This window comes from Gekko japonicus, unplaced genomic scaffold (assembly GCF_001447785.1).
Source record: "Gekko japonicus isolate JY-2015 unplaced genomic scaffold, Gekko_japonicus_V1.1 scaffold675, whole genome shotgun sequence".
NCBI classification, from domain to species: Eukaryota; Metazoa; Chordata; class Lepidosauria; order Squamata; family Gekkonidae; genus Gekko; species Gekko japonicus.
In genome coordinates this window covers 632663-660079 of record NW_015175376.1, presented here as the reverse complement: position 1 = coordinate 660079, position 27417 = coordinate 632663, and the positions used below count along the sequence as shown (strand labels likewise).

Sequence of the window (27417 nt, the reverse complement as noted above, 5' to 3'; positions counted from 1 at the left end):
TCGGGTTGCTAACCTCCAGGTCGTGGCTGGAGGTCCCCTGCTGTCACAGTTGACCTCCAGATGACCCAGATTGGTTCCCCTGGAGAAAATGGCCGCTCTGGATGGTGGACTTTTGGGTATTATAGACCCAACAAAGTCTCTCTTCTCCCCAAACCCCACCCTCTTCCGGTTCCCCCCCCCCCAATTTGGTCCCCCCCCCCCCCAATCTTCAGGTATTTCTCAACCTGGAGCCGGCAACCCTAGTCTATCCTTGTGTCTTCTTCACTGGCTAAATAAGGTAAGAGCTCATCAGCAACTGCCCATCGCTGTGATCATGCACAGAAACAAAATCCGACAGTTTCCCCTGTTAGGTTTCAAAACTGGGTGTTTGTTTCCAAATCCCGAAAATACATACGAGTTTCCAAAAATTCAGTAACCTGGCCTCCAACATTTGGTCATACACGTCCGTGACCAAAAAGCAAAATCCAAAACAAAATGACCCGTCTCTGGAGATTAAGTCAGCGGGCTTTAGTTTGGGGTACCTATCTGGATTACTCCATTTAAATACAAATACAAGCAATCAGGAGTTTGGGGGCATCTTAAGTGCTAATCATTTTCCCCCCTAGCATACAGTTTGTCAGACTAAGCCCGATTGCGAGATACATCTAAGGAAGGGAGCTCTAGTGTAGGAAAAAACTACAATTCTGGCAGTAAAAAAAAAAAAATTAATCTGGGGCATAGCAGAGGACATGAGTATCACTGGATGTAGGGGACAGATTTGCTTCACTTAGGGGTATGCAGTCAGGTACTGGTGACCCTAAAACTCTGATTCACCTGGCATTGGATTTGGTAAACTATATCCAAGGAGGTCAAAGATTTCCATGAATGACTCCCATTTCTCTGGACATTGTGGCTTCATTGTCAGGAACGTAACATCACCTGCCTGCCTCCCCCCCCCCCTTTAAGAAACCAAAACAAAATGTCGCCCCATCCCCCGGGAACCAGAAATTCTCCCGGCCAGTCTCAGCCCTCGGATGAACAAGGCATGTTGCCTTGGCCAATCACACAGTCTTTCTTGGAGGGGAAGGGGATTTTACACTGCAGCTGCCTGTTACATTGGCCATTTTTTGCCCTGTGCATGCCTGCTGCTCCTGGCATCTTGGGAGAGGTGCCTTGCTTGAATGACGCGAGGCTCTGGCTGGCCGGATCCTGCACGGATGGCACTTCTTGATAGACTGCTCTGATTAATTAATTATTATTACTAGGTAGCCTTTCCTCTCTCCTTTCCCCCCCAGCGGAGCATTAGTAAGGGGGGGTGCATTTGGTTGCTGTGGGCAGTGACGGCCCCAGGTTTTTCTGCCCACTAAGCGAGTATACATTCTGGCACCCCCTCAGTGCGGGGGCGGGCGCTGGAGCCGCAGCAGGCAGGCCGAAGGGGCAAGCTGCAAATGCATGCAGGGGGGGCGGGATCGCTCGAGGGGAGGGGGCCTGTGCCAGGCTGCAAAAGGAGCTCCAAAGAGACTGCGGGGGCGGAGGCGGCAGAGGGCAAGTGGCACTTTCCTGTCGTCCTAGGCTGTTCAACACGCCTGTCCCCCCGCCTCCTTCTCTTTCTGTCTGGGGGGGCTGCAAAGAGGGGAGTCTCTTGCCGGGGACGGAGCAAGAAGCCAGCAAGGGAGGCTTCCTGTGCGGGGCAAGGAGGGGTCGAAGCCGGCCAGAATGTCGAGCCATCGCCCTAGGCGACAGTCTAATAACGGGCCAGCCCTGGCTGTGGGGGACTTTGGGAGAGGTATAATTTTCATTGCTTTGGGTGCTGTACGATTTAATATTTGGTTTGTTGTGATCTTCAATCTTTCCTCTCTTTTTTAGCTTCTGAAGAGCTGGTTTCTTTTGTTCCACTGTGATTTCCCCCACCCCCTCCCTTGGTTTGTTGGCTTCTCTGGTTGCCTTCAGTTAGCAGGTTACCTGTTTCCTACCTTTTTGAAGATCAAATTGTGATTTGGGGTAACAGGGCATTTTTCATTGCTTAGGTTTGGATAGGTAGGGTCCCTCCCCCCTGCAATGTGATTGGCAGGGCAAGTGGGCAAGGTGAGGAGTTGTGGTCGGCAGGGCAAGTAGTTGTGAATCTCCTGTGTTGTGCAGGGGGTTGGGCTAGATGACCCTTGAGACCCCTTCCAACGCTGTGTTTCTGTGTTTCCCTTGACAGACACTCCCAAAGGACTGCTTTACAGCTGCAGTAACTAAGTCTAGTTGAAAAGGAAAGGAACTCCAGGAAACTGGTGGACATTTTGTGTTGGAGGGCACCTTATCCAAGAGACTGCGAACTCAGACACCTTTGTCCAATTCACTTGAAACTTGGGGGTTCTCCAGAAGAGAGGGTAGACTAGATTCCTTGCTATTTTTGACACCATTTGGTGACAAAACATCCATTTTGGAAGATATGCCATTTTACATGCATAGAAAATAACAGGCGGACATCCCATCCGATCTTCATAGAAATGAGAATGGAACCCAGTTAGACTTCTTAAAACCTATGCACCTTCCCTTTCTTAAATGGCAAATGGAATTAAAACAATATTTTTCAAAGTGCACAGCCCTATCCTCAACCCTGGTGCAGAGTCCTTGACCACAAGCCTTTGCTTTCTCCCATGGAGGTGAAGGGCCATCATTCATTGCTTAGGAGAGAAGTAAAATGTTGAAACTGGAATCAACAGGGTGGTGACAGGGGAAAAACTTGCCCCTTTGGCAGCAGATGGCTGCGCCTTTTAATGAATCGAACCACTGTTCTACCCAAATCAAAAATCAGGCAGTTGGATTGGTAGATCAGGGCTCTTTTTGTAGCTGGAACTCCTTTGCATATTAGGTGACACACCCCTAATGTAGCCAATCCTAATGAATTTCTGCTGTTGGGTGCCCCTGTAAGAAGAGCTCTGTAAGGTCTTGGATGATTGGGTGTGTCGCCTAATATGCAAAGGAGTCCCTGCTACAAAAAGAGCCCTGTAGCAGCTCTAGAGTTGCCAACTTCCAGGCAATGGCTGGAGATCCCCAGGTGACGGAGATCAGTGCAACCCTAAATGGCTCTCTAAGGCCTCAGGTAGAGGAGACCTTTGCAGCCCTGCAGACAGAGCTCTTTCTTGGTGGTCTAAACCTGGGCCACCTTCATGGGCTGCGCACCCCTACGGGGGGCGGTGTCCCTGCACATATCAATTCACAAGAACAAATGGTGGCATACAAAGGGGCTAGATGTCAAGGGAAATAATTCTCCAGCCTCTCTGCCATTCTGTTTTTCTACACGCAGGGAATCTGTTTTTCGTAAGCAAGCTACACGCTATCCCTTACCTACTTGCAGCCTGAAATGATACTAAGAAAACTCTTTACTGTATGACTCTGCTGTTCCCAACCTGATCAAAGAAAGGGGGAATGTTTCATAGTAATCCATACGAATAGAATACAGGATAGAAAAACCTGTTTCAGGACTTGTACAAGCTGCAGGCATTGGTGAACAGCACTCCACCTCACCAAAAAGAAACTCCCATGTCTAAGAAAGCTAGTATGTCAGGGAAGTGGTACCGTCCAGAAAGCTAAGCTGACAACTATCACAGGTCTTTAGTAGACTCTTTGATGTCTTTCCTGCCCCCTAACTGATTTGGAAATCCCCAAATACAGGAACACTTTTCAAACATCCTGTTTCCAACAGGATGCCCCAAGGAAGATGGCAGACAGCACATGAAGATCACATTCCTCTCCCCTACAGCTGATCCCAAGCGACTGGTATTCGGAAGTATGCTGCTTTGGAACACGGAGGCTCCATTTAGCTACCACGGCTAATCTTTAATTGAACCACCTACCGTGGGTCACTTTTAAAGCCACCTTGGGGCAATAATGTTTGTAAATGGCATGCATTCTTTGAGTCTTACATTTGGTTCAAACATAAAATGAAACCACTGAGCCATGATTTAACTGAACTAACTATGGTTACTATGATGGCCTGAACGCAGGGCTCTTTTTAAACTGTGGCTAGTTTGGGTCCATTGAACCAGAATATGAAGCCATGGTTCAAAGTTGGTTTCTTAGCCACAGTTAGTCTCTTAACCATGCTTAGGAGTTTGGTGGAACAAATTTAGAGTCCAGTGGCTCCTTAAGAACATAAGAGATGTCAGTGTTGGATCAGGCCAAAGGCCCATCCAGTCCAACACTCTGTATCACACAGTGGCCAGAAATACCAGTGCCATCAGGAGGTCCACCAGTGGGGCCAGGACACCAGAAGCCCTCCCACTGTTGACCCCCCCAAGCACCAAGATGACAGAGCATCACTTGCCCCAGAGCCCCTATCTATACCTTGTGGCTAATAGCCACAGATGGACCTCTGCTCCATATGCTTATCTAATTCCCTTTTGAAGCCGTCCATGCTTGTAGCCACCACCACTTCCTGTGGCAGTGAATTCCAAGTGTTAATCACTCTTTGGGTGAAGAAGGACTTCCTTTTATCCGTTCTAACCCGACCGCTCAGCAATTTCATGGAGTGCCCACGAGTTCTTGTATTGTGAGAAAGGGAGAAAAGTACCTCTTTCTCTACCTGCTCTTTCCCATGCATAATCTTATAAACCTCAATCATGTCATGCACCTTGAAGACCAACAAAGATTTATTCGAGGTGTGCGTGCACAAGAAAGCTCATACCTTGAATAAAACTTTGTTGGTCTTAAAGGTGCCACTCTGGACTCTAAATTCAGACCAGCATGGCTGACCACCTAGACGTTTGGTGGGAACTTAAAGATATAAGAGCCCTCCTATCCCTGAGAAGCACTGCCAGTCTTCATAGCAATGTAGTTAATGCTGGGATACAACCATTTCTATGTCCTGCCCCCTTCCCATAGAATTCTAGAACCACAGAACTGTCATAAGCCATTCTTTGTTCTGCTTCATTCTACAGTCTCTGTGACTAGATATGAGTGTGAATGCACTGAGATCTAGGGATTGTACACTATGCTCCTGTACAAATATACATATTCTCCATTGTTTACCACATTAGCACATGGTGTCAGTGAAAAAACCCATCAGCTTCCAGGACAACATGGACATATTTGAGAACGCATATACCCATGCCTCCCTCCCTGCAGTTCTGCAGTCCTGTCAGTATGCCAGAAATGATTTTTCTCCTACTCCCGTCGGAGACGTAACAAACCAAGTGATAGAACACACAACCGGAAATTAAAGAAACAGCCAGTCAATGTGACGGAGATCTGCCCTTGGGCTCAATCAAGCAAGCCATTCGCTGAGCCAATGTGATGGATCCGTCGAAAACCAAGAACAGCGTTACGTACATTCTAGCAACACATCAAGTGATCATGCAATGATAAAATGACAACACACCCCATTGCCATGCCGAGGCTGGTTCTGTGCCCTGAAGAACAGCACTGGAGAACTTTCAGTTGGTTGGGCTGGTTCACACACTGTCCACAGGGTGCGGAATCTAGCCTGCTTCTGTTTCTCCCCCAAGAAGCAACCACTCAAGTCTCACTAGAAAAATCCTCTTTCACTGGGGGGTTCCTTCTGCTGAAAGTAGGTGGCAAAATCCTCTTCCTTGAATGGGAAATGGGAGGACAGGAAGAAGCCCCCCTCATTGTACCCCTATGGGAGGGCAGGAGAAGATTCCATGTGTTTCCTTGGCAAAATGGGTCACGTGACCCAGCCCTTAATCTTTACTGTTATGCAGGTATATGGCATTACATAAAAGTCACAGTCAACTGTTTACATTAAAGGGATAGTGCGATATATTACCTATGATGGCGACAGCTGTGTAGCCAGCTGCTGAAAGCTTCATTCTGGTTACATGTGACCTATGTGCCTTTTCTGCACAAAAAAATGCACCTGGTCTACTTTTCCCCTTTTCCTTGGACCATCAGGGGTCATAGTGGACCTTATTGAACTTAGTCTCTTAAACTCCATAAAAGAACCCAAATGCAATTTTGTACCCGTCAACTGCATTGCTTCCCCCATTTCATTTCTGTTTTTGGAAGGTTTCATGTCCCTTCACTAAAGAACGGTTTAATTTTAGGACATAGTGCATCCCTGGGTGCCACTGTAATTTCACCACTGTCTTAGCCATGCAAATTTTGTCTCTGGCCACACTTTACAAGTGTGACAAATGATACCACTTGAGGTCTTTACAATCAATAACTGTTATTCTGTGCTTTCTTAACTCTGAATCTCATATATTCGGCTCTAAACACGTTGCAAATGACTGTCCCTTAGCAGAGCTCCTGTTATACCAGAGGATATTTGGGAAGTTTCCTTAACTCTTGCAGTGTGGCATTTATGCTTTATAAAGGCATCCACAGCAGAAAAGCTGATCACAAAATGCTTTTTGTCTGTGTGGCATAGAGGTGGAATTTGCATTTCCCCCTATTGTTGTGGAAACAATTACAAAATGTAGTGTGTGAAGGAATAATTCAATGTAAAAATTATGGGCAGGTAAGTAACACAAATTGGTATTAGAGGACACTAAGGGAAGGGTAAATTGGGAAGGGGGGGGGGAACCCACAGTTTTGTATTAGGCCTCAACTTAAAGGCAGAATTAGCAATTAACTCAAGTGTTTGCCATCTTGGAATTCGTAAAGAACCAAAGGACCCCACCGTATCCACAGGGAACGAAGAAACTAATTTACTCAGATACAAAACTCAGATCTTTCTTTTAGTGGAGAAGCAAAATCATTTAAAAGTTAATAAATTGAATCAACCAGTTTGCAGCTAAAACATAATCTGGGAAACCAGTGTTTGCATGAAGTTCCATCTACGCAAAGTAGTATTTGTATCTGCCTATGTTACTTATGAATAGTAGCTTTATGATTTCCCCTAGAGAGAAAGGTAATTAAAATTTTATATATTTGCGACTACCCCCCCCTTTATCCAGCGGGGGGAAACGCATTTTGAAAAACCACAAGCCCGAGTAATACTCACAAAATCTAAATCCACTTAAAATACTTGTGATTATGGAGAAGACTGGTGTTTATAGCAATTCTAATTATATACACAGAGGGTCTTTGGAAGTTCAGTATTGCTCAAGATATTTTCTTATAAATAACAACTGGGGGGGGGGAAATGTAACCATTGCATTCCTATTTCCTATCCAAGCGGGCTTAACACAATTTTGTTGCAATTTCAGTCAGACCCCCCCCAAAAAACTGAGGCAGCTACCCTGTTTCCCCAAAAATAAGACCTACCCCAAAAATAAGCCCTAGCAGGATTTCTATGCATTTGTGGTATAAGCCCTAGTGTGTCTTCTTGAGAAAAAATAAATATAAGACAGTGTCTTATTTTCGGGGAAACACGGTAGTGTGGGAAGTAGATAGAGAGGATGGACACTGCCCAAGAGTTACCTTTATGAACTGTGCACAGACCTATGTGCAAAGTATGCTCAGATGGAAAAGCGGAGAGGGGGAGAGTGCCGCCAGATTGGTTGGTGTCTCTGTTCTAAGAGTTCTAAGGTGTTTTGCTTTACCCTGCTACAGAAGACTGGTAGCTAAGAAATTGGGTGTAGCTCTGAGAAACTTCAGTAGCTCTCATGGACTGATACTTGTGAGTCTCTACGATCACGGCTGGACAACAGTGGGATATTCAGACACCAAATGTAATGGCGGCACCCCATACAGTTAAGTAGCTCATGGAGCGCCAACATCAAGCGTCATGTGCCCTCCATTCTCTGTGTCGGAAGGCTAATTCTGTGGAAGTGTGAGGACTAGCTTGCCCATGCCGGGTAGGGTGTTTCATTCTGCGCGAGATCAGAGAGGGATTCCTGAACCCGAATCTAGGCCAAGAACCGAAAAAAAGGAACTCGAGAGCCCGGGCACGACTGAAAAGAGAAGAAAGATGGCTGCTTCATTCTTAGCAGGATTGGAAGGGAAGTGGGAGAAAGTCTTGAGTTCCAAGCAATGCTCCCTCTAAGCTGTGGAGTCTTGTGAGCAAAAATTCTACTTTGTGAGCTGCGGGCATTAAAGTTGTGAGCGAGCGATTTGGCTGCTGCATGAATCCGTTTGCTCTGGAGCCCTCCTTCCTGAGCTGAGACAAAAACATATGAGCCGGAGGCTAAAAAACTGTGAGCTAGCTCCCACTCACTCAGCTTAGAGGGAACACTGGTTCCGAGACACCTTTTTATTTGAGCAGTGACAGGCTGCTTCTTACTAAGCCTCTAGGTAACCTTAAGGGTAAGCGGTCCTATTTCTGCCCCAAAATGTTTTTTAAAAAGCCACTTTGACTAGGTAATCAGGTGGCCACCGAAGGTGTTCTTAAATAAAGAGCAATGGGCAAGTAAAAGGCCCTTCATTACTTACATTGCATTGTTTGTTTATTTGTTTTTGCGCTCACGTTTTCTGAACGGGCACTTTCTTCCACGAGGAGAAAACAAGCACGGCCCTTAGGAAGGCTCTTGTGCACATCTGTTCCACATTTTGCTTCCGGTTAAACTTGGTGGTAACTTCTTTTTTTGGGACAACAGTGGGATATTCAGACACCAAATGTAATGGCGGCACCCCATACAGTTAAGTAGCTCATGGAACGCCAACATCAAGCGTCATGTGACCTCCATTCTCTGTGTCGGAAGGCTAATTCTGTGGAAGTGTGAGGACTAGCTTGCCCATGCCGGGTAGGGTGTTTCATTCTGCGCGAGATCAGAGAGGGATTCCTGAACCCGAATCTAGGCCAAGAACCGAAAAAAAGGAACTCGAGAGCCCGGGCACGACTGAAAAGAGAAGAAAGATGGCTATATGCTAATGAGTTCCTGTTGTTGGGTATGGCCTATTATGCTGATGAGTTCCTGCTGGGCTTTTTCTACAAAAAAAGTCCTGCTTGTAAGTCTCCATGATCACGGCCGGACAACAGTGGGATATTCAGACACCAAATATAATGGCGGCACCCCATACAGCTCATGGAACGCCAACATCAGGTGTCATATGACCTCCATTCTCCTCTGTGTCGGAAGGCTAACTCTGTGGAAGTGTGAGGACTAGCTTGCCCATGCTGGGTAGGGTGTTTCATTCTGCACGAGATCAGAGAGGAATTCCTGAACCCAAATCTAGGCCAAGAACCGAAAAAAAAAGAACTCGAGAGCCCGGGCACGACTGAAAAGAGAAGAAAGATGGCTGCTTCATTCTTAGCAGGATTGGAAGGGAAGTGGGAGAAAGTCTTGAGTTCCAAGCAATGCTCCCTCTAAGCTGTGGAGTCTTGTGAGCAAAAATTCTACTTTGTGAGCTGCGGGCATTAAAGTTGTGAGCGAGCGATTTGGCTGCTGCATGAATCCGTTTGCTCTGGAGCCCTCCTTCCTGAGCTGAGACAAAAACATATGAGCCGGAGGCTAAAAAACTGTGAGCTAGCTCCCACTCACTCAGCTTAGAGGGAACACTGGTTCCGAGACACCTTTTTATTTGAGCAGTGACAGGCTGCTTCTTACTAAGCCTCTAGGTAACCTTAAGGGTAAGCGGTCCTATTTCTGCCCCAAAATGTTTTTTAAAAAGCCACTTTGACTAGGTAATCAGGTGGCCACCGAAGGTGTTCTTAAATAAAGAGCAATGGGCAAGTAAAAGGCCCTTCATTACTTACATTGCATTGTTTGTTTATTTGTTTTTGCGCTCACGTTTTCTGAACGGGCACTTTCTTCCACGAGGAGAAAACAAGCACAGCCCTTAGGAAGGCACTTGTGCACATCTCTGTTCCACATTTTGCTTCCGGTTAAACTTGGTGGTAACTTCTTTTTTTGCTCCATCAAGTCACATATTGAATAGCTGTTTGGTTTTATTGCTCTTGTGTTTTTTTGTGTTTTTAGTTATTTTTTTATTGTAGTAGTTTCCTAATAGTATGTGCTACAGTAAATCGTTGTTATATAAATAAAAGGTTTTTTTTAAGTCGCAGCTGTCGGAAGGCTAACTCTGTGGAAGTGTGAGGACTAGCTTGCCCATGCTGGGTAGGGTGTTTCATTCTGCACGAGATCAGAGAGGAATTCCTGAACCCAAATCTAGGCCAAGAACCGAAAAAAAAAGAACTCGAGAGCCCGGGCACGACTGAAAAGAGAAGAAAGATGGCTGCTTCATTCTTAGCAGGATTGGAAGGGAAGTGGGAGAAAGTCTTGAGTTCCAAGCAATGCTCCCTCTAAGCTGTGGAGTCTTGTGAGCAAAAATTCTACTTTGTGAGCTGCGGGCATTAAAGTTGTGAGCGAGCGATTTGGCTGCTGCATGAATCCGTTTGCTCTGGAGCCCTCCTTCCTGAGCTGAGACAAAAACATATGAGCCGGAGGCTAAAAAACTGTGAGCTAGCTCCCACTCACTCAGCTTAGAGGGAACACTGGTTCCGAGACACCTTTTTATTTGAGCAGTGACAGGCTGCTTCTTACTAAGCCTCTAGGTAACCTTAAGGGTAAGCGGTCCTATTTCTGCCCCAAAATGTTTTTTAAAAAGCCACTTTGACTAGGTAATCAGGTGGCCACCGAAGGTGTTCTTAAATAAAGAGCAATGGGCAAGTAAAAGGCCCTTCATTACTTACATTGCATTGTTTGTTTATTTGTTTTTGCGCTCACGTTTTCTGAACGGGCACTTTCTTCCACGAGGAGAAAACAAGCACGGCCCTTAGGAAGGCTCTTGTGCACATCTGTTCCACATTTTGCTTCCGGTTAAACTTGGTGGTAACTTCTTTTTTTGCTCCATCAAGTCACATATTGAATAGCTGTATGGTTTTATTGCTCTTGTGTTTTTTGTGTGTTTTTAGTTATTTTTTTATTGTAGTAGTTTCCTAATAGTATGTGCTACAGTAAATCGTTGTTATATAAATAAAAGGGTTTTTTTAAGTCGCAGCTGACTTAAGGTGACCCTGTAGGTTTTTCAAGGCAAGAGACGGGTAGAGATGGTCTGCCTTTGCCTGTCCCTGCAAAGAGATGAGACCGAGCTAGTTTGGTAACTCATACTGGGGGGGGGGGCTTCCTTCTTCCTTCTTGGGAGGGCTGTGAAACGCTGACACATGGATGGCCCTCATTCATGCTGCTGTATTTAATCAAACTGATGCACTGGCCCATCCAAATAGCCCCCCCCAAAAAAAAACCCCTCAAAAGCAGGTGATTTGGCAAGAGCAATGAGTGATTCATCAGCAGAAGGCACACTACTCCTTTCCACGTGCCACAAGCCTGTGTCTAAGAGATCAGTATTTGCTACCTAACTTACGCGACTGTCCTATGAGGCTGGTGCCCTCTCTGGCCATACCTACATTCAACCCAAACATGCCTCCAACCAAACCTCATTGACACACTTTGTCCTCTAGAAATGTTCATCAGCTTGTTCTCTCGCCTCCCCCACCACTTAACAGAGCATATCCTTTTCCTTGAGAGCTGCCTGTCTGCCAGTGGTCCAGGGAAGGGAAAACTTCCCTCCCTCCCGGACACTCCTACGGGAAGTGGAAAACAGCATCACTTGACTCGAATCATCCGGCTGTGTAGTAGTCAGTTGAACACCGGGTGTGGTGGCCACTTGCCAGGGGAAAGGAGAGTTCTAAAAGAGGTCTGTGGGAACTACCCCGCACTTTGCTGAGAACACATTCAGGCTCCCAAACTGCAGTCCAAGGCCATATTCTAATATCATTAGACACAAGTACAGATGTCCTGGAACCCTGCAACGCATCTTTGAACCCAAATGCATCAGACCCTTGAAACGGATGTTGAGAGATCCAAAGAATACTTGCTGAAAACTCAAGATTTATGGGATTCTCTTTTGTGCATTTAAACTCTGAATGACTGTGGGGCACTTTTGCTTTGAAACAATTCTTGGTGTTTTCTGTTTGTTTGTCTGAGCTCCGCAAGCCGACAGAAAAAAGACTTGAGTTTGCCGCATGCTAACGACACACCTTTGTGGAGATGAAATGAGAATTCCCGAGGAGCACTCCAGACAATCATTTACCGTTAAGTAAAGAAAACAAAAACTCGGTCGCGTACCAGGCGCAAACAGCACAACTGGAGTGATAAGACTCATCCGGAAATCAGAAACAAACCAAAAAAAAAAAAAAAGTTAGCTTTCTTACCTGTCAGACACAGCATGCCTCAGCCAGTTCATGCAAATTGAGTCTATTCATCAAACACGTGTGTGTGTTTCTTCATTACCAGAATAATAAGCACATTTGGGAAGACAACCATGCATGCAGAGCGCTTTAGCATTCATACAGTTGTTCACTACAGATATATTGGCAATTTGTTTTTCTTTCAGAAACGGAATCCATGAACAGCACTTCAAAAAATCTACTTGCTCCACCTTCACACATTCTTATTTTTTTTAAATACAAACCATTTTAAAGCGCTTTCTCCGGCAGCCCTTCCCAGCTAGATGTTGGGGTTGCCCCATGAATCCTGGGATTGGTCTCCCCACTATATACACAACTACTAACCAAGTCTGAACCTACAACTTTTTTTCAAATTAATCTTCAGTTTTGTGTCTTCCATCTACCTTTGGGGTGGGGCAGCTTTTTTTATATGTGCCCCTAACTTTCCATGTATATTCAAAGTGATAAAATCTAGGGGTGGAAAGAAAATCTGTAGACCCCCAGCATCTCAAAAATGCATCCGCTCTATAAAAAAAGATACATTTTAGTTTATGGAACCAAATTGTACAGGAACTAGTAATTCTGAATCATGGTCATTACACTCTGTCCATGAAAATGTATGGCAGAATAAAAAAAAAAAGTTTAGTCTTTAAGGTGATGTTAGGTAAAGGTAAAGGTTCCCTTGCTCGAAAGCCAGTCGAATCCGACTCTAGGGTTGCGGTGCTCATCTCCGTTTCAAAGCCGAAGAGCCAGCGCTGTCCAAAGATGTTTCCATGGTCATGTGGCCGGCATGACTAAACACCAAGGTGCACGGAATGCTGTTACCTTGTTATGTTAAGGTGATGTTAGATTCCTATTTATTAGAGAAACTAATAGCTCCAGAAGTAACAAGTTCAGTTGTTATTTTGATCAAGTGAATATTGAATAAGCCCTCTTAAGTGCAAATTATGTGTGTGTGTGTATGTGTATATTTCTCACCTCCGTATAATTTTATAAAAATAAGAAGGAAAATACAATAATTCTTTGAAAAGGCAAGTTAAACCGTCCAATCTGACAGGGTTCAGATTTATTTCAATGATACCGAATGCCATCTTGCCACAGTTCAGCAGCTATGAATTCCATTGATTCTATATGAACTCGTGCGCTTAACACACCATTGAAACAGCTTATCCCTGTTGGATCTTACTCCAAAGTAAATCTTAATATCTGTGAGACCTTTGGGGCCTGCTTTCAAGTAGTCCTGGACAGAACTGTAGCTTTATTCATTTTTAGCCATGGCTGGATTATGCTTTTTTTTCATCTTTATGATATTATGTATTAATAAGTTTAAAGCAGTAATCTCACTTCTATAGTGATGTTTCTATCCACCCTGAGTTCCCATTAGGAACAAAAAACCCGGGGATTCAGTTAAGTTAATAGATGAATAAGAATTGGGGTCACTTTTACAGTCACGGTTTTAAGATGGGAATTCTAGTGCTTGATACTTTTTATTGGATTAAAACTGATTTTAATGGGCCATTTTGAATGTACCTTTTATGTGTATAAGCATCTCCCTTCAAGCTTTGGAATGGGCCAGGTTTGAAAAAAATACGATTTAAAAAAAAGAACCCAAAAAACTAAGAAATGAATAAGAAAGCTAAATTCAAAATGGGAGGATTTTCTGGGATGTGAACAAAGAAAGAAAGTGTTTGGGCTGCTGGCTGATCTGGAAAAGAAAGCAGAATGGGGCCGTCCAGATTCAAATGTCGCTAAACCGGAACACTCAAAGGGACTCGGGGCTTCCAGTTCTCAAAGTTTTCCCCTGTTTTGCAAGAGAAGGATTTTAAAAAGCTGCATATGATACAGGCAAGGGAGGTCTATCACTTGAAGCCAACAAGTCCACGCACACAATAAAAGCCGTGTGTCTGATCCTAGCCAATGGGCACAGCTAGCGAGTCCCATTATGTTGCTTTCAATGGCACTGGGGATGTTTTCAAATTCCTCATTCAGATTTCTTCTCCCTCATGCCGATTGAACCCACAGTCCTTTTATTTTCATGCCATTTTCCGTTTTCTCACACCAAACTTTCTCCATAAAAATGGACGTTTCCCGTTTTATTTGTGCATCAATTAGTCAGCTATACCGTTTAAACTGGGGAGGGGGATGCTTAGAAACAGTTCTTATTGCACTGTATTTTTTGTTCAACCAAAGCTCTCAAAACAGCTGAGGTGAGGCACATTATGGGCCTCTTACAAATAGTTTCAAATGGGAGATGTAAAGCTGAACACAAAATCTGATGCACAGCACTGGTGTATGTGGATCTAGCAACAGTCTGCTGTGTACCTTGGTTGTCATATCTAATCTACCCTGATGCTCTGCATTCAAACGTCAGATAAGAGCCAGCTTCCAGAAATCCAGCATGTGGTCCCCGATTGGCCGGGAGCACTTCGGGAGGAATTAAAATGAGAAGAAAATGGCTGCCAAAATAGCGGCAAAAGGGTGAGGGAGTGACTCCAAAGAGGGGGAAATAGGACAAAAGAGTTCTACTTCATTAATTTCAAATTGAAATGTGAACCTAGAGAACATTATTCTTGTCCCTTCTGGTTCACACCCTCACTTGAGGTGACCAGAGGAAAATAAACTGAATGGCACAGGAACTTTGATCTCATTTGCATGAGGTCGTTATCCAGTTATGACCTCAACAATTTATTACTTAATACTTGATGGCTGGCCAAGTGACCCTTAGATGGTTGAACTGGCTTCTCTCTAAAGTGTCATATCCATGTACTATGAAAGTTCTCTCCATGGAGGAAGATCTGTGGTGACTTTACTGACACACGTAATTTACTATTCTAGGCATCCGATGGTGGGTAAACCACATGCCTTATGGCCTGGGATTCCAAAGCACAACTCAGAACTTGGTAGGATCATACTTTTAGGCTACTAAACACACGGAGCTGCCTTATGCTGAATCAGATCATTGGTCCATCTACCATTATCTACGTTGGCCAACAGAGGCAGTTTCAGGTAGACCATCCTACCCACACTGTCAGTCAGTCATTGGAAGTCAATGATCAGTTGTGGAGCCTCGTGTATACAGAGCATGTTTCATGACACTGAACTATAGCTGGTCTCTTGGTTGTTCTCCCCCCCCACCCCGCAATGTTATATTGACCTATATTATGACTGCATTCAAGTCCCGAGTATTTTTCGAGAATTCCTTTCGAAATTTCGCTTAAAGTGAAATTCAGAATATCAGTTCTTCTGGAGCCAAATATCCGAGGAATTTCAAAGAAAACCAAGAGAGTTCTGGTAAGATTTCTCAGCCATGCGCGAGCAAACATAGATGCACATAAAATACCTGTCTGCAGATTTTAGTGGCTTTCATCCTCCTATTCTGCTCCGCCTTCCTCTAGCAGAAGCAGCCTCCTTGGCCCAGAAGCATTATCTAACTTGACTGAGCAGAGTGATAGGATACAAGCCACTGAGTTTGGTTTAAAGTGAAGTGTATTTTGAGATACCTGTTCAGGCAAAACCTGTTAAGGCCTATCATATACATTCAGCAGAATCAAGGGATGAAGCTTTTCCTAGACCTTGGCTGGGGTTGCGTCTGAATTCCCCTCTGACATGATTTGTCTACAGAATATGCTGCTCCGATCTGAGTTGCCTGTGTCATGGAGCAGAGCCAAATGTGTATTCGTTTTTGCCCATTTTCTTCAAACGTCTCCTAGATCTTGAGGGAGGGGATACTGTCTGGATATGCATTATTTCTAATTAAAACATTACATAAAATTCGATGGCAACATTAATTTGAAAGATGTATCAACAGGGGTCATTTCCGGCAGGAGCGCACAGGAGCGGAGCTCCGGCAGTAAAGAGCCCAGGGGGCAGGTACATGCAAGAAGCCCCACCCCCTGCTCCCAGCAGCCCTCAGTCAGAGCAAGAAGCAGCCAGGTAAGTTGCAGAGCGCCCCCCAGTCCAAAACAGTCCAGTGGCACCTTTAAGACCAGGTTTTATTCAGGTACAAGCTCTCCCTCCTCTTCAAGGACAGATCTGCACGTCGTCCCCCCCAATAGCTAGCAATCCAAAAGAGTCCAGTGGAGCCTGAGTGGTGGGTGTTGCCTTCTGACACACTTCCGGTGAGGCCAGGGGTTGTGGCCTATGCAAATAAGTTATGCTAATGAGTTATGCTAATGAGCTCCTGCACCTCTTTTTCTACGAAATGACCCCTGTGTATCAAGAATGCCTGTTGTGCACAGATGCACACAAAGTTCTATATGTCTGTCACCTTTTTATCATTCCCTTCCCTCAAGCAGCTCAGGGCAGTCTACATGCTTTCCCCTCCCTTATTTGATCTGTGAAGCAGGATATACAGAGATAGTGGGACTAGCCCAAGATAACCTAATGAGCTTTATGGGGAAACGAGGCTCGGGTCTCTCCAGTAATCAGGGAGTGTAACCACTACAACCACATCAAAGCTTACAGGGATTTATATCGAAAGGGTGAAGATGGAAATACAGGACGAGACCCGCATAAATGACACTTGTTCACCTCTACTGCCAATGAGGATTCTCCTACTTGAGTACTACCCCATCTAACTCCCTCAACATATAAAAATAGCATGCTGGAAAGAAGGATTCTGCCTAGACTTCTTTTTGGCATGGGATTGTTCTCCAAGTGCACGGGGAACAATGAACCCCCACGTACAATTGTATAGTCTGGAGAAGACTCTTACCACTGATTCTACTGAATGTATACATTGACTGAGGATTTTTGAGAATGTCAACCAAACTGATGGAAGTTCTCAAGACAGAGAAGTTTGTCCTCCTCTTTTTTACGGATTCTCTGCTCTGTCATTCTAAAACAGCTACGTTTTATTAGGATCTGTCCGTCTTCTATATCTGTGGACTCCAGTGAGGGTTTAGCATAGGTTGAAAAAAATAAACTAAAGTTAGATGATTGGGACCATCCCACAGAACTTCGGAGTTCTGTGGAACACTCTACCTCGACACTACGTGATCGTGTGCATCCCGTAAGGTGAGCAATAGTTTCTCTATGGATGGCTCTTCATGGATTATCACTATACAGCCTCAGAGACCATAGTTGTGTTGGGTGCAGAACAACAAATACATTAAAACCAAGGCGATTCCAAGATCTCTAGGTACCACCATCTCTGAATGAAGTAGAAATTCAACCAATCAGTGGCTTCTTACCTGTCACTGTAGGCAGCTGCGGTGGCGGTGGTGGGCTGGGCATACCGGTAGGCAGCATAACCACCCTGGAAAATAAACAGATGCTAAATCAGATGGCTACAAGTCAAGGAAAAGAACCCAAAAAAAAGACACTCGAGATGATCCATGACAATCCACTGTGTTATGATTTTCATTGTCCGCTACAGAGGTTCTCAAACGGTGTCCTGGTCAGCAAAGGCAATTCCAGAGGTGGACTGAGACGTTCAGATGGCAGTGAAGCCAGCTGAGCACAGTGGTCCCTGGCAGAGCCACAGGGAGTGCTTGGCTCACCCTTGGGCTCACAGGGATGATGACATCAGACCCGGCAGCAGCATGCGCATAGGCATCGTTTGAGTCTGCCACCATTGTGACAGTCACTGCGGTTTGAATCCGAGCTGAGGGGCCCAAGTCACTATGAGTGCCACAAAAGTTCAGCTTGGTTCTTCATGTGCAGCCCATCGAGACAGGTCCACCCCTTCCCATCTCCAAGTGGTTTGTCCATTTACTGCTGGAGCAGAGAGGCATAAACTGTGGTCCGTGATACTCATGAAAGTTTAACTTGTCACATACGGGAATAACAAAATGCAGCAGCTAACCACTCGTGGTTTTTGAAACGTTTGCGGAACAGAGGTCAAAGAATAGCTATTAAGCCATGCATAGCAAAATGGAAACCCCATAAGCTGTTATAGAATACCTTTGGCCATCAAACACAAGGGGGTGGTTCACAGCTTCACATACACAGCTTGCAAGTGCCACAAGATGTGATTAGTGGACTGGGTCTGGACACAAAAGGCAGGCTGAGATGGACTTTGGTCAGATCTACCGAGTGGCTTTTTGGTTAATGTACCAGTGGCTTCTTGCGTAGTAGTAGGAACTTTAAACACACCGGCCACATACAAATATCTGATCCTATCATATACAAATGTCACCCGCTGACATGAGTCCGTGGCTAGTCATGAGATTCCTGGGATGACTTAGTGTTCCCTTTGAAAGTTCCAGTTTCCTTCAATGCTGAAGTTCCCTGAAAGCAGAACGGTTACCACCGATGGAAGCCAAGGGCCTCTGCCTCCCCCATGACAGTCACTCACACTCTGTGGACAGAACCTAGCTGGAGTGACAAGCCCCAAGCTCTGCTTCTCTCTGTAAGCTTTGGCAACTTAGCTCTTGGGCCACGCTGTCCGATAGGTTTTCCATGCCCAAATCTTGAGAAGGACTCTGCTTATGCAAGAGTTGCCTCAAGGCAAAAATGGCTGTCATCGTACAGGGGAATCCTACATATTGTTGGATATTGCACCCACCATCCAAGAATCTCATCACGGGATGGCAGTGATGGGGGAAATTCACCCGGTAGCCCCGTAGCTAGACTGTTTTCCGTGGGGGGGGGCGGCCCCAGAGTGGCTAATTTAATTAACTAAATCAATTAGTTAATTAATCTTTTCCTCCCACCGCCAATTTCCCTCTCCTGTTTGGCCCTCCCAACAGCTCTGCAGGTAAGGCTGAGAAGCAGCCCCCCAAAGCCCGGGAGGAGTCGCCTAGGACCGGAACATGGCCATTACTCACTCCCCCCCCCCATCTAGCTGTGCTTTGGGCACGGAGGTGAGTGGCTGGCTGGGCTTTCCTTGTGTGGGACTTCCTGGTCATGGAGAGACACACACACACCCAGGAGCTCTGTCTCAGCCCTGTGGGGACATTGAAAATTGGGGAAGGGGCATTGCCCCATACCCCCTGCACTAGCTACAGCCTTGACAGAGGTCATCTTGGGGCTCTTACTCAGGACCTAGCGACCTTTGGAGAACTTGGGGCCCACAGTCCCCTCACTTCCTTAAACTCCCTTGCCCTTCCGCGGCCTTCTAGCCAGGAGTTCTTACTTCCAATCAGAGCAGCTCACACATGACAAACGCCTAACCTAACACAGATGCTAATAAGGCACTTGCTACCAAGCCTACAAGCACTGAACTCTCTGTTAACGGAATTACTCCTTGTTTTAAACCTCCGACAATGACCCTTATCATTATCAGGACTGAATTCAAATTGATTGCACTGCTGCACCTTCGAGCCCCTAGGGAGGTGATACTAAGCAAAAAGGTGATTGAGCTGCAGTTCCTGCATTCGGACATAAAAGGTAAACCAAATCACTACAGAACAGCACTCAAAGCTGGGACTCGGCTCTGGCCAAGAATCCTGACTTGTAGCCCTCTTTCTAATCAAAGTGAGTGGGGAAATCGGCATTCAGACATCATGTCAAACCAGAGTTTAATCAAGCTGCCGTTTAGCGTGATTTCTGAAGGCAGCTAAGGAAGCCAGACTAAAGCTACTCGGAGACCTTTCTGTCTCATACTTCTTGTGTCCGGGGTTGGTGTATGTGGCTGTCCCTTCAATCACACATTGTTGGGCAGAACATAACTGCCGTCATTTATCTCATGGATTTTTGATCAACCTCATACTTCTTGTGTCCGGGGTTGGTGTACGTGGCTGTCCCTTCATTCATTTTCTGATCACAACAACCACCCTGTGAGGCTGGCGTGTGTGAGAAAAAGACTGGAGACCATGAGGATTGGATCCACACATTGTTGGGCAGAACATAACTGCCGTCATTTATCTCATGGATTTTTGATCAGCACAGGACATAAGAACATAAGAGAAGCCAATGTTGGATCAGACCAGTGGCCCATCTAGTCCAACACTCTGTGTCACATGGTGGCCAAAAATGCCAGGTGCCATCAGGAGGTCCAACAGTGGGGCCAGGACACCAGAAGCCCTCCCACTGTTACCCCCCCAAGCACCAAGAATACAGAGCATCCCTTGCCCCAGAATGAGAGTTCCTATCTATACCTTGTGGCTTGCAGCAGTGAATTCCATGTGTTAATTACTCTTTGGGTGAAGAAGTACTTCCTTTTATCCGTTCTAACCCGACTCCTCATCAATTTCATTTAGTGCCCACGGTATGCAGATCCTTCCACAGTGAGCTTCATGGCAATGGATGATTTGAACCCAGACCTTCCCATTCCTTCTCTGACACTTAAGTTCATGCCGCAATATTATCTCTCTTTCTCTCTCTCTGTACAACCTGTGTAAAACTATACCCTTTAAACACACTGAAAACAAACATTTACTGCCATAACTGGATTATGGAACAGCTCTGAGACAAAAGATTCCTTTCCCCGCAGAATTAACATTTACTTGTATGTGACAGTAAGCAAAACTATTCAATTAAGCAAGCAAAAGAAGAAACACACACACACACACACACACACATGTATCTTGGAAAGGAACTGTGTGCAACGGTGCATTGATGATCAAACTGTGAAAACAGCCCTACTTCCTGTTCAATAGACCAGAGCCTCACATCAGCCATTTCCCAAAGACCTCACCGCATGCCAATTAACAGCCAGAACCCAGACTCCACAGATAAGGCAAACAACATTTACATTCCCGTTTGAATCTCTTCACCCCCTTCTCTTAGGAGACTCAATTGTGTCCTCATAGCTTAAAAGCGAATGCTTGAGAGAGTGAAGGGAAAAGGGAGACTATCATTCAGCTGACCGGATTTGGAGTTCTTTGAGGGCTCTGCAAGCTGCAATAGACATTTCTCTGGGACCCATGCCGTCTAGCCGATGCACAGTTGCAGGGCAATCATGACGGGCCCCACCCACCACAGCATATTACTTTTTTATCTGTTGGAAGTAGAGTTGGTCCCACCTAGCAGGTAAATCAGGCAAAGCCAGATGGAGTTTGCAAATAGAACTAAGAGGGCGTGTTACCCTAGTATTTTCACTTCTATACCTATTTGCAGGGCTATTTTTGGGCGGGAACGTACAGGGACGGAGTTCCGGCTGGCTCCCAAGTTGGCCACACGTAGCAGGAACTCATTAGCATAATAGGCCACACCCAACAGCAGGAACTCATTAAAATTGGCTACATTAGGGGTGTGTGGCCTAACATGCAAAGGAGTTCCTGCTACAAAAAAAGCCCCAAGTTTTGACAACAAAGTAAACAGGATAAGAAGCAAAAGATGGGTGTGGCTGGATGAGCACACTTCTGGTAACATGGGGGTGTGGCCTAATGTGCTAATAAGCTGTGCTGTCAGGGGTGTGGCCTATTATGCTAATGAGTTCCTGCTGGGCTTTTTCTACAAAAAGAGCCCTGCCTATTTGTATACTCATCATTCAGACCCTTCCCTGAACCACCAAGTCATCTCTCAATCATGTTAGCCAAGTCCATTGGCATGGACACTGGTACCCCCCCCCCAATAAATTACGGACCCTGGGACAGGTGTACTGATCAATGTAATAGAAAGCTTACTGGTACACCACCGACTTAAGCAGTCCCGGGACTGGCTTGGACAAAGCACCAATGTACGAATGAACATTCCCTAGTCGTTCCACAAGGGTAGCTGCGCAGGTCGACAACAATAAAACAGAAGTCCAGTAGCACCTTGAAGACCAGCAACATTTATTTTGGCATGGCCTTTTGTGAGTCAAATCTCACCTGTGAATGAAAGTGCAGTCTTTTAAGGTAATACTGGACTTTTGTTTTATTTTGGCTTTTCGTTTCACCCATTTTTGTCGCGGGTTATCTGTAAATCTGACATGATTGCATACAGTTTAATGGGGGAGAATTCCGCACAAAGACACATCGAATGGTGTGAAATTAAAGCTTCACCGGTCTGACCAGGGGGAAATAAAATCAAAATGGAGATTTTCCAAGAAGAAATAGTGGGATAAAATTTGTCAAAACAGGTAACACCTCTAGAAAAGACTTGTAGCGTGTGATCCCATCCTACACATAAAATCTCACGAGAGCAGAAATGCCTGTTTTAGTCCTGAAATGACAAAAGTGGATCCTGTTATGAGAATGGGCTTGTTGCTGGGTAAAGGATGCTCAGTTCCCACCTGCTCTTGGACCCCTGCATCCCTGTTCCTTTTCACTATTTACACCAGCACTAATCTCATAACTGTAGCTAGAGGTACACTAAATGAAGCCGTCTTCAAGGAAGTTTAAACAATTACCTAGGGTTGCCAGGTACCCCTGGTAACCGGCAGGGGCAGGGAGGACTTACCAGGTAGTGGAGACCCTTGCTGGCAGCAAGCTGATAGGACTTCCCGGGCACAGCAGAAGTGATATCATAAAACTGACAATGTGTTTGCATTCGGGCAAAACTCTATAGATAGCCCAGACCCATAGCCAGGATTTTGTGGCTTGTGGGGCAAAATGTTTCTGGTGGGGCTGCCATTATTTGCCATAATGAAGGGGGTGGTGTGCACCCCTCTCCCTACCAATGTTCCCTCTAAGCTATGGAGCTCTGTGAGCAAAAATTCTACTTTGTGAGCTACTGGCATTAACATATTGAGCAGGAGATTTGGCTGCTGCATAAATTAGTTTGCTCTGGAGCCATCCTTCCTGAGCTAAGACAAAAATGTGTGAGCCAGAGGCTAAAAAACTGTGAGCTAGCTCACACTAACTCAGCTTAGAGGGAACACTGCTTCCTACCCTTCTGTAGGATTTAAAGGGCCCTTCAGCTGATCAGCAGGGAGCATGTGGCCCGCCAATCAGCTGGAGGGTTCTTTAAATCTTGCAAGAGGGAAGCAGAGGGACATCCCACACTCCTCAAGAGCATTTAAAGGATCCCTCTCAATCTTTTTGGGAAGAAAGGAAGCCTTTAAGTAGCAGAGGCCCTTTAAGGAAGGGGGCGGAGCCCCCAATAGCACCACCGTAGCTATGGCCCAGGTTAAACCACAGAGTTTCCCCCCAAATGCCAGAGCAGTGATGCTCTGATGTCACTTCCAAGCTCACAGGAAGTGACATAAGCACACTGGGATGCCACTGACATCCCTCATTTTGGCACCATTCTCCCCCCAATGGCATCCTCTGCCTGCAGTGGGAGCCTGGCAACTATACAATTACCTCTCAATCCAGTGTTGTTCACATGTCCTCCTTGGCTGTTGAGAGGTTGTAAAGGAAGGGTCAAGTGATGTGGAAACCCGGGCAGCTGCCGAAGAGCTGCAAAGTTCCTTCCCAGGGAAGTGCGCCTGGTCCCCTCACTCCCAAGCTTTAGGAGATAGCCGAAACTGCTTTTTCCCAGGGCTGCATTTGACTAAGTACAGTAAGCAGTCCTGAGAAGTGGTTTTAAATTTTGGTCTGATGCTTTTTAACGTATCATATTCTGTCCTTTACTTGTGTCTCTGAGCTGCCTTGAGATCCATAAGGGACAAAGGGGACTAATAAATGGTTTAAATAAGTAAATGGAATTGGAGTTGGTGGACTGAAGGCAGGATGTGATGCGGTGAAGCCACGCTCAGGGAGACATGCCTCACGTTCAGCTACCACCTCTGCAAACGGGCCGCGGGAAACTCACTCAGGTGAAAAGCGGTGTGGAAAGCCATGCCAAGAAAAACACTAGGGACGAGGGGGAAGGTTACCATCACATCTCCCCTTCGGGCCCTGCCCTCGCCACCTGTTTTGCTATCAATCGACAGAGGAACCAAAATAAAGTACTCGAAGGGCTGCCATATAGAGTTGTTTTCCGTTGCCCCAGAAGGTCGGTCCAGAACCAGTGGGTTGAGGTTGAATCAGAAGAGTTTTTGGCTAAACATTAAGAAGAACTTGCTGGCAGCGAGAGCGGTCCCTCAATGGAGCAGGCTTCCTTGGGAGGTGGTGGGCTCTCTTTCTTTGGAGGTTTTCAAACAGATGCTAGATGCCCATCTGACAGCGAGGCTGATTCTGGGAACTCAGGCAGATCATGATAGGGAGGGCAGGAAGGATTGCTTCAGTGCTTCGTTCTTCTGGTCCCAGGGAAATGCCGATCGCCACTTTGGGGTCAGGCAGCAATTTTTTCTCCAGGCCAGTTTGGCCAGGGATCCTGGAGGGGTTTTTTTTTTGTCATCTTCTGGGCATGGAACAGGAGTCACTGGGGGGGAGGTGTTTGTGCATTTCCTGCATCGTGCAGTGGGTTGGACGAGACGACCCTGGAGGTCCCTTCCAACTCTATGATTCTATTCTATGAGAACAGTTCAACCCTAATGACTGGGGTGGGGGGGGGTGGGGATAAGGTTGTACCTATTCCAAAGAGGAACGTGACCGGAATGTAGCATGAAATAATACATGTGCTGGAACAGACCAAGGGCAGCCACAGCTACTAGCCATGCCTCCTAAAGGAAACTCGCTTGAGAGAGGCAGTACACCTCTGAGAACCAGACGCTGTGAATGCACAAGAGGGGAGGCCTCCTTGAGGGCTTCCACAAGGAAACAGTGCTGGACTAGACCGACCTTTGATCAGCTCCTGCCAGCGGTCCTGAAGTCCTTGCTCTGAGACCACCAGAACACCCGAGCTCAGGGAATGCCAACTTCTGATATCTTTCCTAACAGACTCTGCCATTGCTGTCAGATTCCTCTTTTGCTCTTTGTGTTTTTCTGAATCTGTTCTCTTTAGTCCCCCGCATGTTGTGTTTAAATCCACAGATGACCCTACGCGCTCGCTTATTTCTCTGAGCTGCTTTCTTTTCGCCAGCCGTGCTTCTCCGCCGCACGTTTCTCCTGTCAGCATCTTCTACAATTTCCCCCCACCCCCCTCCACAGAGCTTCGGTTCTCTCCATTTAAAATGGCTAACTGAGCCAAAGCCGGGTGGTAATCGATCCGCGGGCCGGTCAATATCCCTGGGCTCTGTAGGGAACTAATAAATTCTGAATCACATTTTCTCCCTCTCTCCCTACACATCTCGGTTTTATTCTCCTTGGCAAACAATAGAAGGGGCAGAGCTGGAGAGGAAATTGAGCTGTGTGGGAGACTTGGCGTGGGCACGACTCCTGTATGAAATGTGAAAACAGTGGAGCCTAGAAGAAAGGAAGCATCGCTTGAGATTTTTGGTCAGATCTTCACTGGGAGCAGGGCAGAGAAAGGGACTCCCGTTCTGGAGTCCTAACCTTGAAACAAATCAGATCCTCACATTACAATTCAAAGACGAAAGGAGCGTTCATCTCAGTCACTCCTTGGCCCAGCAATATCTGCTTGGGATGTTTCAGTCTATCAGGGACCCTGAAAAATCTTTCGACCTAAGAGCAAAGATATTTGTTATTAACAGGGCTATTTTGGGGCAGGAACGCACAGGAACGGAGTTCCGGCTGGCTCCTGAGTTGGCCACGCCCAGCAGGAACTCATTAGCATAATAGGACACACCCAACAGCAGACACTCATCAGGATTGGCTACATTAGGGGTGTGTGGCCTAACATGCAAAGGAGTTCCTGCTCCAAAAAAAGCCCTGGGTTTTGACAACAAAGTAAACAGAATAAGAAGCAAAAGGTGGGTGTGGTTGGATGACCACACTTTTGGTAACGTGGGGTGTGGCCTAATACGCCAATGAGCTGTGCTGTCAGAGGTGTGGCCTAATATGCTAATAGGTTTCTGCTGTTGGGTGTCGCCTATTATGCTAATTAGTTCCTGCTGGGCTTTTTCTACAAAAAGAGCCCTGGTTAATAATGCCACCCAAAAGCTGTGTAGAAAACATCATTCCATAATGGATACAACAGGGCTTTTTTTTCCCTGGGGGAATGTGCCGGAACGGAGTTCCGGAACCTCTTTGACAAAATTATTTTAAAAATATTTTAAATGCCATGCGTTTTCAGTATACAGATTGAAAAATTCATTTCCCTCTTGTGAATTCTGGCGCCTCTTAAAAACAAAACAAAAAAAACCCCTCTGCAACACCATGCATCCTAGTATTATTTGGTTTTCTATTTCCTCACCTCAGATACACAGCATTGAATGGCAACACATAGTGTCCGTTTATTAGAACAAATTTGGAGTCCAGTGGCACCTTTAAGACCAACAAAGGTTTATTCAAGGTATGAGCTTTTGTGTGCATGCATGAAAAACGAATACACTTTTTTAAAAGCGTGCATGCCCACTAAAGCTCATACCTTGAATAAACCTTTGTTGGTCTTAAAGGTGCCAATGGACTCTAAATTGGTTCTACTGCTTCAGAACAACATGGCTGCCCATCTGGAACTGTCAATTTGTTAGAATATCCAAGCAACACTTAGGGGAATCTGCATCCCTCTTTGCTCTGACTAGAGATTTCCTGGGGGCAACTGCTTGGGTACGGGAACAGAAGGACCCCGTGGTCTGATCCCCCTCACTGGCAGTCTTCAGGGAGTGGCTGGATGAACGCTTGTCAGACTGATCCTGCACTGAGCAGAGGGTTGGAGTAGGTGGCCTGTATGGCCCCTTCCAGCTCTCTAGTTCTAAGGCACTTCTTTTGACCTCCCTCCCAATTTCAGAGACTTTTCCTTCAAGGTGGAACCCTTCCCCTTGGGAAACATTTCTGCTTCCATCTTCACTGCAGACAAAATTTGGGGATGATATAGGAATGGGTACAAGATGCCTTATCTATCTTACTTAGGGATCCACACCTCAATTGGCTATTAAACTACTGTAATCATTCACTTCTGGGATATTCAGGCAGGGCAATCCATGAGGTGGCCAGAGGTGACAATAGCACACTCCCCATTATCGTGATGATCAACTTCCTTCCCTAAACCTTTGATTGTTGCTTTATACAGCAGTTCTCAGTGGCAGTTCCAAACCCTGAGAACCACTGAAGGTACAGTCTGTGTCACCGAAAAATGCACATACAATCGCAGCTCCTTTTCACAGGAAAAAAATACTAGCCTTTTTTTTTAACCCCTAAAAGTTGAGGCTCTTTCCCTGTCATCTGAAAATGTAAATGATTTTATTCTAAATGTCTTGATAGGATCATTGGTAATAAATAAAAATCATGGGATTCCCCCCTCCCCCAAAGTACGACTTAATGAATTTTTAATGTTCGTACCAATTTAATGTAATCAATCTCTTAGTATCTCGATGCTGCTGATGCAACGGCAACGCAATTAGGCTACAGACTGGTGGATAACGGGAATCTGTTTAATTACCTCTATTTTTAGGAGTGGCGTGGCTTTTTAAAAAATCAAATTCCAAGTGCAGGACTACAAAGGAGCTTTGTGGGTGAAGGCCTTTTTGATTTCCCACAGTGGCCAACCAGGTAACCCCAGAAGGCCCACAAGCAGAGGTACAGAAACCAAAATCTTGCCCTGGTGTTGCCCCCTGATATTCAGAGACAGATTGTCTCTAAACATGGAGGTTCCACTTAGCCATCCTGGCAGTAGATAGGCCT

The 27417-nt window shown here is 45.8% G+C and overlaps 1 protein-coding gene across 2 annotated transcripts in view; it reads right to left on the bottom strand.

Moving 5' to 3' along the window:
- The window catches only part of RBFOX1 (RNA binding protein, fox-1 homolog (C. elegans) 1), a 188688-nt gene that overhangs the window by 36975 nt on the left and 124296 nt on the right, over positions 1-27417 (bottom strand). For both annotated transcript variants that reach the window (XM_015425535.1, XM_015425536.1), the window contains one exon: positions 17233-17297. In XM_015425535.1, the coding sequence (XP_015281021.1) occupies positions 17233-17297 (65 nt within the window). The remainder of the gene's footprint in view (positions 1-17232; positions 17298-27417) is intronic.